The 14,122-nt window shown below is 39.5% G+C and overlaps 1 protein-coding gene across 1 annotated transcript in view; it reads right to left on the reverse strand.

Moving 5' to 3' along the window:
- Nucleotides 1–486: 486 nt before the first annotated feature.
- CPLX1 (complexin 1) overlaps nt 487–14,122 on the reverse strand; it is a 105,887-nt gene continuing 92,251 nt past the window's right edge. The window contains exon 4 of the mRNA XM_048932232.1: nt 487–4,812. Within this exon, the coding sequence (XP_048788189.1) occupies nt 4,615–4,812 (198 nt within the window). The 3' untranslated portion in view covers nt 487–4,614. The remainder of the gene's footprint in view (nt 4,813–14,122) is intronic.

Raw genomic sequence — 14,122 nt, forward strand, 5'->3', positions numbered from 1 at the left:
CTAAGCAGCATTGGTGTGGTGTTTTTTGACGAAGGAAAGGGGCTAGGAAGGACATAAGCCAACATATGGTACTAGAAACATAGACTGAGGAACTCCAGAGTGATCTAGCACATGATCTTGTATCTCATTTTATTTATTTTAAACACGAGTATCATTCATAATTAATATTGCAGTCTGATTTCATATGGCTTTCTCTAAAGATAGGTATGAGTTCGCAAAGGTCAGTGGCAAACTCATTTGCCCTCCAAAAGATGGAGGCCCCTTGAATTTGTTGGTAACCAGAAGGGTCTTGGAACTGCAAAGGAAAATGGCTGCAGTTTCTAGCCACCAACATTTCTGTGTAAATTAAAACTAATCAACACCTGCCACCTGAAACAAACAACCAAAAAACAAAAAAAACCCAACCAAAAAAACCTACCCCCCCCCCCCCCCCCCAAAAAAAAAAAAGAACAGGGCGGGGGGGGGGGGGGGGGGGGGGGGGGAAGGGGAGGGGAGAAGGGGCAGAAAGAAAAGAAAAAAAAGAAAAAAAGACCTCATTTACCTGAGATTGAACAGACCAGCAACACAAATGAAACAATGGCATGGAATGACAAAGAGAAATTCAGAATCCAAACAATGAACCATACTTATCTTTGGTCTTGTTCAAGTGCTTCAATGCCTGCTTGTGTGCTGAGGGGGATAGTGTCTGACAATGCTTCTCACACCTATATCAGCCAAAGGTCTTGTGCACCATGTTGGTAGTGCAGGGTGGGAAGGGGAAGGGGAAAGAATGGGCACAAGGGAGGGGGGAGTGCCTGCTTTCGAGTCTGTTCAGAGTGGCTTAGGCACTTTGGAGACTAAGGAATGCCTTGGGGAGAGGCCCAGAACTCATACAAGGTGCCAAAGGTTATCTGAGACAAAACCAAGAAAAATCTGCCCAGTGCCTGTAATAGGTCTTCTGTCATGTTTCTTTATTGAAAGAAATTGAAAATTAAAATGAAAATTCATATCTGGCAGCTCACAACTGGCTGAACTCTATTGTCCATGAAGTAGGTCTACTGTGGGCTGGAAGAGCTGAAGTACAGAAGTGATGACATGGCTGGGCTGGAAAGCTCTCACAATGAAAAATGCTCAGCAAATATTATTCAATAAACCACTTCCCCTTTTGCTCCTGCTTTGTGAGCCTGGCTTGTAACAAACTCCACACAGTGTTCCCACAGCATTTTTCAGAGTTTGGATCTAGATGTACACACCGTTCATGGGCTCAGCTCACAAAAAGAAATACCTTTTTTTTAATACTTTGAGCATGGGAACAATGCTACCTGCTTATGACATTAGAGCATAGGCTACACAAGATTCTGACTTAGACCAGTCAATGGCGCAGCTGTTGAGGCACAATTAGAAAAAAATATATCAAATATCCCTCTGTTCTCTCTCCTGACCCTCTGTTGTTTCCTCTTCCACACACAAGTGCACCCGTCAAGGTGCCAGGAAGAATGAACACCAACAAACAATTGGCAGTATCATCCAACGTAAGGGATAGCATGTAGCAAACCGTGCTTCTGCCCCATGGGCAGTATTTGACTGGATGAAGAGATGAGTTCATTATGGGGGGCTAGGGATAGGTCAACAAACAAACCTTAGAGAAATCCAAAGCAAAGCAGTATGAGTTCATCCTGTTGTTTGTTTGTACACTCCTCCAAGACAAGACCAGGGGAGATTATAAATGAATGAATATATGTCTTTTAGCAGGGCAACTTTTGTGCTGGTTTGACTTATGCATTAGGGAACATAGACCAACCACTCACATCAGTCAGAGTGTTTCAGAAGATGTGACGTTAATGTGTCAACAGATTTCACTACCAATGAATGGCTGGAGCAAAGAACCAGGCTCTCTAGCTTTCAGGGGTGCTGGATCTAATTCTCTCTCAGAGCATAAAAAAAAAACCTGCTGCCTTTGTGGCAGGAGAGTTTTGAGTTGTTTGAGATCTACTTAAATAAGCTTTATTTAATTTACTTGTTACTTTACCTGTTTAAGGCTTTGCTACTTTAATAGTTGCTGTATTTGCATGGAGTGAGTAGGACACTCTCCCTAGAAAATGATATGTTGCTCAGCACTACCCAAGTACTGATCCAGAGTTAAAGAGTGTTCTGGGTCTTTGAAGTCTTAGTGGGACACACTCATTTCACTCTAAATGAAAGGGCAGAAAAGCACTGATATTATCGGAAAGAGTAAAACCTGCCTTCTTCTTTCCTTGAAAAACTCACAGCAGATTGCACGTCTTGTTTGTAGATCCAACCCAGAACAAGTTGCTTTTTTATCAGCCTGTTTTGACTTGTAGATCAGTTAAACATCCTTAGCTTCCACCCTAGATTTGATAGAAGCTTGCCACTGAAGTTAGTTGGGAAGCAGCAAGGACTGCTGATATACCCAAATAAGAATAGGACAAAATGAATATATTTATTTTCTTTCACGGTATTTTTTTTCCTACTGTACAAGATGCTGTTAAAAACACATAATTCACACTAGTTTACGTAGTTAAGGCTCACTGCCTTAACTATGATGCTTATACTTACTTGAAAGGATGACAAATATCTCTTTAAATTCCGTATCCAGAAAAGTACAGGAATATTTGCCAAAGGTCAGTTATTCTGAACAAGTGAATCAAGTAATTTCCATTAGGGTAAAATGCTTAATTACTACTACAAAAGTAGTACTGTTTACAACAACAGAAAGGAAAACAATCTGAGATATTGCTTTCCTTTCTGTTGTTGTAAACAGTTCTACTTTTGTGAGGCAAACCATGAAGACATGGAGATGGTACTTTTCCACTGTACATAATGCATGCTGGTGAACTACAAGTTCTCCGCCTTTTTTAGTCAGTAGATTCCTATCACTTTAATACAGTGTCATAATGTTATAATTTTGAAAAACTAATGGGGAGGCCAAGATTCACCCTTCAAGGAAAGGAAACTACCTTTTCTAAAAAGAAATAGCATATCATTGAATTAGGTGAACCTGTTTAAGTGTAAGAAAAACCTGGGATAGCAGTGAAGTTGGACTCGATAGTTCCTTCCAACACAAGATATTCTTTGATTCTATGGTTCTGTGATTATCCTATAAGATTGTGAGACTGAGATGGTGTGATGCTCTTACAGCAGCTATTACAGTTATGTAGCCAAATACAAAAATTCTACGATCACCTTTTCAGATGACAGTCCAGAAAACTTAGCAAGGGATCGTGTTCAAAATAAATCTATTGAGTGTGTGTTGTACTAGCAAATCAACATCTCCAGAAGAATTTGGCTTTTCTTATTTAGTTACTCAATGCTTACTGTGCCGTACTGGAAAACATCTGTAGCTATGTCTGGCTAAGGTATTAAAGACAATGTTAAGAGGGCGATTTTCTCATACTTTTATACACACTACTATAATATTAATTAGCTCCTGCAAAGCACTGGAAAAGAACTGTGCAATCCATCCTTACTACATCCTTTTACAGTAGGTGTAGACTGAAAGCTCAGTTCAACAGCTGAAGGAGCTGAATCAGAAAAATGAATTATCTCTCCAAGGCAGCAGAGCAACTTAGCAGGAAATGTAGGAAACTTAGAATTTCTGGCTCTCCAGTGTCTTGTCTAACTTTCACTTTCTCCCACAACTGCATTAAAGGATGGGTAGAATACAGTAATAACAATTTACTGGAGACCAAATGCCTTTCCTGCAAGCACTGCTGGGAACGAGATTGTCAAATATGGCACTGGGCAGAAAGAGGAAGTGTAGTTAATCAGAGGCCAACATTCTTGGTCACTGACTTCCTAGGAGTGGAAAGGTCCTCTAATAGTACCACACACCCTACTGTACTTCTGGCTCTCTATATGGCACCTGTCAGACCAAATCTGCTCTTCCAAGTTAAGTGTATGGCTAATTACCAAAGTGACATGACTCTTGCTTAGATTCTGAGGCATTTAACTTCTATCAGCATCTGAGGGCAGATGACTCACTTCTTCTATCGTTCTGAGTGATGTCAGCTGTGTAAGTCATGCATGATTTAGCTTCCAAATGATTTTTTATTTATGCCAGTGATGGAATTAAAACTGAAAAGCTCTGCTTCCATGGGAGAACTGAGATATTCCTTCCAAGGGTAGATGTACTCAACAACAAATGGCTAGTGTGACCCAATCAACAAGAACGTTAATAAAAATAATTAATAATTATTATCAGCAATAATAATTAAAGAAAACTAAAAAGGATACTGTTCACACTGAGTGAACACTTCTTCTTGCTTTGGGTCAAAATACACGTGAGGTTGTTCCTTTTCTATGCTTAATGTACAGTTGCCTTATTTAACATACATAGTACTATGGCTTATAATAAAAGTTGTGTAGTCTGCAGCTTTTTAATCTGTACATCCATTCAGAGGCATCTACTGGATGTGACTATGTACAAAAAAAAAGGACTGATGAGTCTTGGGGTAGAGGCAAAGGGAAGAGGCAGTGGAGAATGGGAAGCAAAAGGACTCCTAGTGAGCATTAGAGGGCAGAGGTGCGTGATGGATGGCAAGACTGTAAATCCCCATTGGGCAAAAGAGAAATCCTTTGCAGTACTGTTTATGCCCATCTAGCAGTCTGCAGTTATTACTTCTTGAACATGTCCTGCAGGGGACCTGGTAGGTATTTGATGACTGTGTCTAGAATGCTCTCTTCTTCCTCCTCCTCCTCCTCCCCACAGCCAGGAGGAATAGCCTTCTTTGGACGAGTCAGGCTTCCTTCAGCATTAGCTTCCAGTGCAGCCTGGGCCTCTGCTTCTTTTTCCTCCTTCTTCTTTATCCCATACTGTAGGGAAAAGATAACACATTGTCAGTCACCCTTTCAACAGGCTCGCTGATCAAGAGATCTATTGTGTGTGGTGCCTCATATTCTGTAATATTCACACCATTGCAAATGTTCCACTTTTCTGTTTCGCAGACACCCAAATTACCATCTCTAACAGCTGTCCCTTAAATACAGTGCAGTGGACAGACAGTACTCTCAAGACAAGATGGTCAGATGTTGAGATCATTCAGAAACAAATACAGGAGAGAATTTGGGACCATCGAACCATGGGCCTAGCAAAGACAATACCAGCTGTGTGTTAAGTCAGTTTCTGAATGGTATTCTACTATTCTTAATCCTATCCTTTCTCTTACCTATTAAATCTGATGCTGAAGGCTGTCATCCAGAACCTGAAGAGAGCTTTTGAACAGGAGAGGGAACGACTGTTTTTTGAGGGTGAATAGTGCTCATACAAGGGGGAATGGGTTTTAACTAAGCAGACGTTTAGGTATTAGGAGGAAGTTTTTCACACAGAGGGTGGTGACACACTGGAACAGGTTGCCCGAGGAGGTTGTGCATGCCCCATCCCTGGAGGCATTCAAGGCCAGGCTCTGGGCAGCCTGGTCTGGTGGTTGATGACCCTGCACATAGAAAGGGCGTTGAAACTAGATGATCACTGTTGTCCTTTTCCACCCAGGCCGTTCTGTGATTCTATGATCATCTGAAATAATTTTGAAATTCCATCTGCAACATTTTATAATAAAATAATATGGATGAGGCAAGACCTCGTTCTCAGGAAAAGCTAATTATCAACAATGTAGAGCAAAGTGGTTAAGACAGACAGGCAGACTGAAATAAAAATGACAATTCTAGACAGACTGAGATGGGGTAAGACCTCTCAGTAAAAATAAACCTTCGTAAGACACTGATTGGCATACCAAACTCTACATGTATTAAAATAAAGCTGACACATCCTGACTGGAGAGAAACATTCCTATGCCTGCGAGCATAATGGATACCTGAAATTCACTGCTCTAAATGAGAATTAAAGGCATGGAAGTAAGATTTTATGTGAATAACCAGAATTCCATTTCATGACTTTGTATTCAAATTTTTAAATTTAATAGGGGAGTAAGAATATGCCTGAGTGAATGAGACTGGGGAGAGAAGTGCTGTAGTATTTCTACTCCCACAGTGACTCAGGTTTTCTTTCCATCTTCTAGTTTGGATGCATGTCCAAGGAAAATAATTCCTGTATCTCCAGCTCTTATCACTCTTCAGCCCTCATACATTTCAGCAATTCTCGGTTTTTAGTGGTATATGCAGAAGTTCTTGCATTGAAATTTTTGAGATAATAGTGATAGATGACAAAACCAAAATCAGTTCTAACTGTCATATGTAAATCTACAGCAACAAAGATATATTCAAGCTGCCTTCATCATTACTGAAATCACTTCAGCTACAGCAGAAGCATTTGACCTCCATGAGGAAGGGGAAGGGCACTCAGGTTTGCTGAAGCAGCTGACAGCTTCAAGATTCTTGCTGTGTTAGAGCCACTCCCTTACTTCTGCTTAAATTTTAATAGAGGAATTAAGATTGCTCTCAGCATATAAGAACTATAAATTGACTAACCAATTTAAAATCCTGCAAATGTGAGCAAAACATTTGGCAGGAACAGGCCTCTCTGAAAAGAAAATTAGGTATGATTTCAAAAGGATCAAAGAATTGTGTTGGTACAAAGTATCCAGTATTTCCTCATTATCAATAGTACAGAACAGCTGAGCAGACATGAAGTAAATGTCTTTTTCACAATTTGCTCTTTTCACTTCTCCCATAAAGAAGGGCCCAAATATTCATAAGTGAAGCATAGAAAAATCCTTGCTGCTGTCACGACTTTCTGACTTCAGATGCTTTGCGTTTTGACAAGAAACTTCTAAACATTTCTGAACAAAGGCAATATTTTTGGTTCTTTTATCCATCATCATTCATATTTAGGATGACATTCTGTAAAACTGAAGCCAGTAACTTAAAAAATATCAAGTGATACTCTAAATCAGTTCTTCCAAGGCAAAATGTTCATTAATGACATCTTACGATTTTTATACCTAGTCAAATGCCAGTCAAATCAGACTTCATGGAAGAGACGTTCAAGACAAATGGTGTGATCTGAGGCTAAGGAAACGTCTGATTGGCTCGCAGCCTCAGAGCTCAATGCTGGAAAAGAAGATCCAACACAACACAGCCAGCACTGCAGCGGAAATGACACACGTAGCAAGTGTTTCTCCCAAGTTACACCTAACGTCTTCAGGTGTTCCCCAGCATCTTTTGTCTGCACACAGGACTTTGCCTTGCCAGACAGAGGAGAAAAGCAGTATAAAGACCACACAGATCACAGTAATCCACCAGGCATCTGCAACTCCTTCTCACTTCAAGTATCATTTCATGGCTGGTGGATTCTGTAGCTTGTGAACTTATTGAATAAACATCCAGGGATCAGAATCTATGGAACAAAAGCAATCACTCAAGTGCAACTGTGTCCTCTGACTAAGAGAAACCTAAATTATATGACAGAATTAGGACTATACTTGTCAGTCTGTTTTTCTGTCTTTCCTTACGGAGTTTTTACTGATTGTTCTTTCTGAATTTCATGGTGCTAGACTGACCTTAAATTTTTACAATGTATGGCCAGTTTTATGGGCAGCTGCAGTGCAGAGCAATAGAGGCCTGGGAGAGAAATCTTCACTTTGAAAGACCAGTAGAGAAAACCAGGTTCCACTGTACCAACTTACTGGCAAAAGCTGAAAGTGCAAAAATGTGTTTTTCTTGTTTGCTGCCAGTCATGATGCTGTTACATGAAGAAAAGCAGTTATAAACTCTCAGTACCTATTTAATACCCGAATGTAATTTATGTTTTGGAAAAAAATATTCTTCCTTGGAGAAAGATGTAATTTCATCAAAAGCATTTCTTTCTGAGAAGGGGTCAGCTCTGATTACTCAGTGTTAAAATTAAATGCTCTATAATCAAAACACAATGCTGTAATTTTTTGCAGCACGGAAAAGTGGCATTCTTTAGGAATGAAACTGCTTCAGATGAAGTTGAAAGGAGAGTCTTAAAATAACAGGAACAAAATAATGAAAACAAGCATTGTAGTTTCTTCACATTAAAAGTTTTGTGTTAAGTTAATAAAGTACTTCAAAAATACGTATATAACCAAAAAATATAATGGGCCTTTTTCATTCTCTGGCTTTACTGAAGATGGGGAAAAAAATTGCATTACCTCTAAAACATGTGAAGGATGAGAATAATTTCACATTTTTCTCAAAGTCTAGTTCCACAAAATTTAGTATCAGAGGCTGTATTTGTGTTTGCCAGCTGACCTCTGTGGTCTGTCAAGGTCTCTAGGTGTGACAGCATGAACAACTGATGAGTCAGTCATTCCCTTCAGTTTTGTTTTGCATTTTTTTAACTTAAAAAAAAAAAAAAAATTGTTTACCATCATCCAGATCACTAATGAAAAAGTGAAACAGGATTTGACCCAGTACTGATCCCTGGGATACACTGACAACTGCCCTCTGGGTCCAGCTTTTCGATCAATTTTTGATTCATCCCACTGTCTGCTCATCCAGCCCATACTTCAACAGCTTCATTATGATGAACTTATGGGGTGCAATGCCAAAAGAGTTAATTAAGTCCAGGAAGACAATAATCACTGCTTTTCCCTCATACGTCAGGCTCATCTATCCATTTCATTACAAAAGGTTGTCAGACTGGTCAGGAATGACTTCCCCTTGGTGAATTTATGCTGGCAACTTTCTATTATTTTCTTCTCTTTCAAGTACTTGGAAATGATTTCCAGGATTAGCTATTCCATCACCTTCCCAAGCATCAAGGTGTATTCCCTTGTTCTTTTCTTGTTCTTTTTAAAGATAGGAGTGATATTCGCTTTCCTCCAGTCTTTGAGCAACTCTCTCACTTGCCATCAAGTAAAGATAATAAAAAGTAGCCTTGAAATCACACCAACTAGTTCCGTCAGGACTCATGAATACATCCCATAAAGGTCCATAGACTTGTAAATTTTCAGTTTTAAGTATTCCCTGACCTAGTCGTCTTCCACCATTCAGCCTGGGCTTTGGGACCTGCGATTCCTGAAGACCAGTTCTGCTTTTAAAAACTTAGGCAAAGAAAGCATTCAGTACTATGACCTTTTCATTGTCCCAGCTAACCAGGTCTACTGTTTCCTTCAGGAAAGGGCCCACATTTCCCCGACTCCTCCTTTTATTACTGAGATACTTATAGAAGCCCTTCCTGTTGCCCTTGATGTCCTTGGACAAATTCAATTCAACCTGGTCTTCAATTTCCTCAACTTGATTAGTAGCTCTTGGACTTTTTGGACAAAGTTTTTGTATCCCATGATATCTGTCCTTGCTTCTACCCTCTGGTAGATTTTTTTTTGTTTTGAATTTGGCCAGGAGCTCTGTGTTCATCTATTCATGTCTCTTGATGTATTTTCCTGACTTCTTGCCTTCTTTGCTGGGATCCTTGAATATTAACCACCTTGATTGGGTGTGTCTTCCTTCCACAGATTTATCCCACAGTACTCTACCAAGCAGATCCTTGAAAAGGTCAAAGCCCGCTCTCACAAAGTCCAGAGAAGTGAGCCTGCCTGATGCCCTTCTCACTGCTTTAAGGATCTCAAACTCCACCATTTCATAATCACTGCAGCCAAGACTGCCTTTGAGCTCCACATTCTTCACAAGACCTTCCCTGTTGGTAAAAACAAGGTCCATCATAGAATCTCTCTCACTGGCTCTTCTGTCACTTGGAGAATAAAATTATCATCAGTGCATTCATCAGTGCATTCCAGGAATCTCCTGGATTGCTTATGGCCAGCTGTGATGTCCCACCAGGAGATGTCAGAGTGATCAAAAGTCCCTTAAGTTCCTACACAGTGTTTACATCTGGAGGGTTGGCACCTGGAGACATGCAAAAAGACACCCCAGAAGACAGTTGTGCACCACCCACAGTGTTGGGAATTGTTCGTGGCTGCTTGTTGTCACTGAGGATGACTGGCAATGTTGCTATTCTCCCAATGTGTAAATACCTCATCTTTCCAGGGCTCTCTGAGAAGCCTGACATTGTTTTTAAGTTTTCCTGAATATAATGCTGCATATAAGCTAGCTATCAGTTTCAATTTCTAGGAAAAGTTTGATGTATGACTAATGAATGATTACATTACTCTTTAGAGGATTTTTCTCCCCACTGGTTTTGTGTGGCCACAAGGTAGAACAGAATCTGTGCCTGAACATACACAACAAATACAGCCATCTCTGGAATTACTAATTTAATCAGTAGGTGAGTGAGCATTTAAAAGTTTTTTCAGCATTTAAAAGAATTTTCAGAACGTGTTCCTTACTTGCTTCCTGTATAAATTACAATATGCCTTTTTTTATACAGTACTGTCTATGAAATTTCATTCACATTGTAAACCATAACAACAACAACAAAAGAATGTATGTATCAGCCAAATTGAAAATATACATTTAAAGAAGTCAATGAGAACAGCTTGCCCACCTTGATATCACAGTGGCCAGCTTGACATAAACAAGTCCTCTACTAAAAGCCTTCTGCAGTGAAGAATTCTCACCTACTCTTGAAGTTTACAATTCTCTATCATTAAAGTCTGCCCTGATTATTTCTGAGATGACTTCTTAATTCAAAGAAATTTGGAAAACTGAAAAGACACAGGTGTTGTGAAAAGATTTATCTTTCAACCTGCTGGGTTTCACTTACTATTTGTTCTAAGTTATTTTTTCTACCTCCATTACCAAAGAGAATACCAATGCAATGTTCTTTCAATCTTTCCATTCTCCTGCTGACCGCAACACCCGTTGTGCATTCTCCTCTGCCACTCAGGCAAGGGAGAAGGTAGAATAACTGAATTTGTAATTGAACCTCAGAACAAGAGGGGTAGGAGATAGGTGTTTATTTATTTTTATTTTTTTTTTAGTTATTCATAAGCAATAAATTAAGCTTTTCTCCCAAAACTAAATTTGTTTTGCTTGTCATGGTAATTAATGCATGAACTCCATGTCCTTAGGTCAGCCCACAAGCTTTTTCATCTTATTTTCTCCTCATCTTGTTGGGGAAGGGGAGTGAGGTGAGCACCTGTTGTCTAGACAAAATTAATCCACCACAGTAGGCCTGAAACAAATTTTGAGTAAAGTCCAAGTCTTAGAATTGATCTTTAACTCCACAACATTGGAAGCCTGGGGAACAGAAAGTAATTTCTTTCGAAAACAGTGGAAAAAATAAGTGTCCTTCTGGCAAAATTGAGTAAATGTTCCAAAGAAGGCTGCGAGATCTTCCAGAGAGTAGAAAAAAAAAATCATCCCGCTTGCTTCACTTTCAAAATGTTCTATGTACTTTGGGCAATCCCTTTTCATTAACACAATATTTTAAGGTTTTTCTTAAAAATCATTTTGTTGAATTTTAACTTTGTGAACACTTCAGCAATGTAAATTCTAACTACACCAGGTTAAAATGAATATAATATTAATTTAATTATTAATTAATTTATCTGGGAATGTCCATTATGAATTCCTTACCATGATCATATCAAAGATCTCCACACCTCAGCATCATTTTTTTATTATTATGCCTAATTTGTAGTTCACAGCTTATACAAACAGAAAGCTAATACTTAAGATATTTGTCTCCACAAAGTGGTGAGCAAGTTCCTTTCAGAATCACAGAATTATATTATTCTTTGCTGACCCATAATATATTTTATGCACAGATGGGACTTGTACAGCACTTTTCCAATTTTTTTTAGCCTTTTTTTTTTTTTTTTTTTTAAATTGGGATTCTTCATTAGCATGAAGAGAAGCTATTTGCAGAAAATATATTTATGCTTCATGCTTCAGTACATTTTTGGAAGAGAGAAGTGAAAAAAAAAGAAAAACAGGATATGACAGTCCTCTAAAACAAATTTTAGTTTTTATTTCAAATGGTCATTCAAATTTTTAATTTATATAACTAAAAGAAGATCCAACTTTTCATATGAAAACATTAGAATCTTATATAAAAATTTAAACAAATGTTGTACATTAACCAGTTTGAAGATCTTCTCCCTGGACAATCAAATGATATTAAATATATTACTGCCATTGCTGTGATTTCTGAGAACTTTATCCCATGCCAGGAAGTGAATTATTTCATGGACAGAATTAAGATAAAAGAATAGGAATGACTTTGTCTATTCTTAAACGGTACTTTATGAATTGGTAGTATGTTGTCTACAGTCAAGAGTCGCTGAACTACCAGTGCAGATACCTCAAGTTGCAATCTAACTGAGGAAGTCTGTGAGTCTGTGTTAGAACTGAGTGAGCACTCACTCTTGGGTTCTCTCCTCTTTTTCCTCTTTTTCCTCTTTTTTTTTTTTTTTTTTTTTTTTTTTTTTTATAACAGTGACCAAGAAATTGTTTGACAAAGTAATTCAGCTTGTTCAAAAGATTTAGCAGAAATGCCATGAAAGGAAAGGAATGGCATGAGGAAGGAATAACTGCAGGCAGGAGTCAGCTGTTGTACATACTGGTGAGCTGCCTCAACAAGCAAGGCTAATGAATGACACCAATTGTTTGCAATTGTTTCTGTGTTTTACTGAGGCTAAAAGACAGAAATCAGGGCTGTGCAGAAGGGCTGTTAGAAGGAAGTTGGTTTAAGGATCCAAAGCAAGAAACACAAATGATAACACTCCACAGATGGCCTTGAATGATAATGATGAAGGTCTTCTATCAGTACGCATTGCATTGGCAGAAGGTGACAGGTTTGTACTGCTGAATACCTGCTTTTCCAGCTTGCTAAGGAAACAGAGCTGACAACTGCCTGTGTTCACAGCAGGTAAACTGAAATATTCTTCCTAAGGTTACTTCTGTACTGTGTTCACTCCCAGATGATCAAGTCCTCTGTGCTATCCAACAGCAGATGAAAAAGACAGTCCCATTGGTCATAATGCATACACACCTCTGTAACTGTATGTGTAGTAGCTGAACCAGGTAACAGATCCTCTCCAAACTATGCCCACCTCAGCAGGCTCCCAGAATTACAATGTCTCCGTTATTTGCCATATCCTAAACTGTTAAATGTTATCTCCATCTTCACTTCTGCAGCAAAGTGTTCAGAAAAACATGGGTCACTTGGAGGTATGCAAAGGCCTGTCGCAGTGCAATGGCCGTGCAGCCTTTGCATAACGCAGCTTGCTGCTGTTTGCTACTGTGATTTAAAGTCTGAATCAGCAAACAGAAGTAGAAGGATGCTGAGGTCAGAGAGCACAGCAGGCTGGCCACTTAGCAGTCTGCAGTATCTAGGCAAAGCAGTGAGAACATGATTTATGTATTGTTTGGCATAAAGACTGTGTTTGGAGATGACAGAAATAAAGGAAGATACAATCCAAAAGAGATGGATAAATACAGATGGCCATAGTGCTTCTAGAGCAGGGGATACTTTTCCAGCACTTTTTCCTTCTCAGTTGCATAGCCGTCTCAAAAAACAAGACTGCAGAAAGCCTAGAGCAATGACAGAAGGAGAAATAATCAGGGCGGTGGTAATGTGTAGACTAAGCTCTGGTTAAGAAACAGTCAGGTATATGTTATGAGATTGTTTCTATCCTACTAAGACTACATAAGAAAAGCTGCTAGCAGCTATTAGCATTTCAAATGGCCACATCTTCAGTGGTGTAAATCTGGAGTACCATTATGGTGTGTAGAATATTATCAGTGAAGTCATTTCAGCCTGCTGAACTTATTTCGTTTCCCCTCTCTTACCCTCCCCTCTCCTCCTCTCTCCTCTCTTCCCTTTTGTCCGCTTGTCTTTTTAATCAATTCATTTATCTCTGGCTTGAGGTTGAACGAGTTGCTATGGTGAAGGAGAGAGATGCAGTCCCAGAAAACTTCTGGGGAAGTCTTTCAACATGTTTGAAAGGAGAAGACTATTTTTTCCCCACAAGCACTCCATTTAAGTCTAAGCTATGCCACGCAGTATCAGCACAGGCAGCTCAGGCAGCTCACCCATCTGACTCTTTGTGCTTTATGAGCAATACAGAAAGCATCAGAGCCTGACACACAGGGAGCAGTGAAACCTCTGCTCCCTGAGGAGAGGTAAATCAGTCTATAGGATTCCCCCTCTACTCTGCCCTGGTAAGACCTCATCTGGAGTACTGCGTCCAGTTCTGGGCTCCCCAGTACAAAAAAGACAGGGATCTCTTGGAAAGAGTCCAGCGGAGGGCCACGAAGATGGTGAAGGGCCTGGAGCATCTCCCCTGTGAGGAAAGGC

The sequence above is a fragment of the Lagopus muta genome, chromosome Z, assembly GCF_023343835.1.
Source record: "Lagopus muta isolate bLagMut1 chromosome Z, bLagMut1 primary, whole genome shotgun sequence".
NCBI classification, from domain to species: domain Eukaryota; kingdom Metazoa; phylum Chordata; class Aves; order Galliformes; family Phasianidae; genus Lagopus; species Lagopus muta.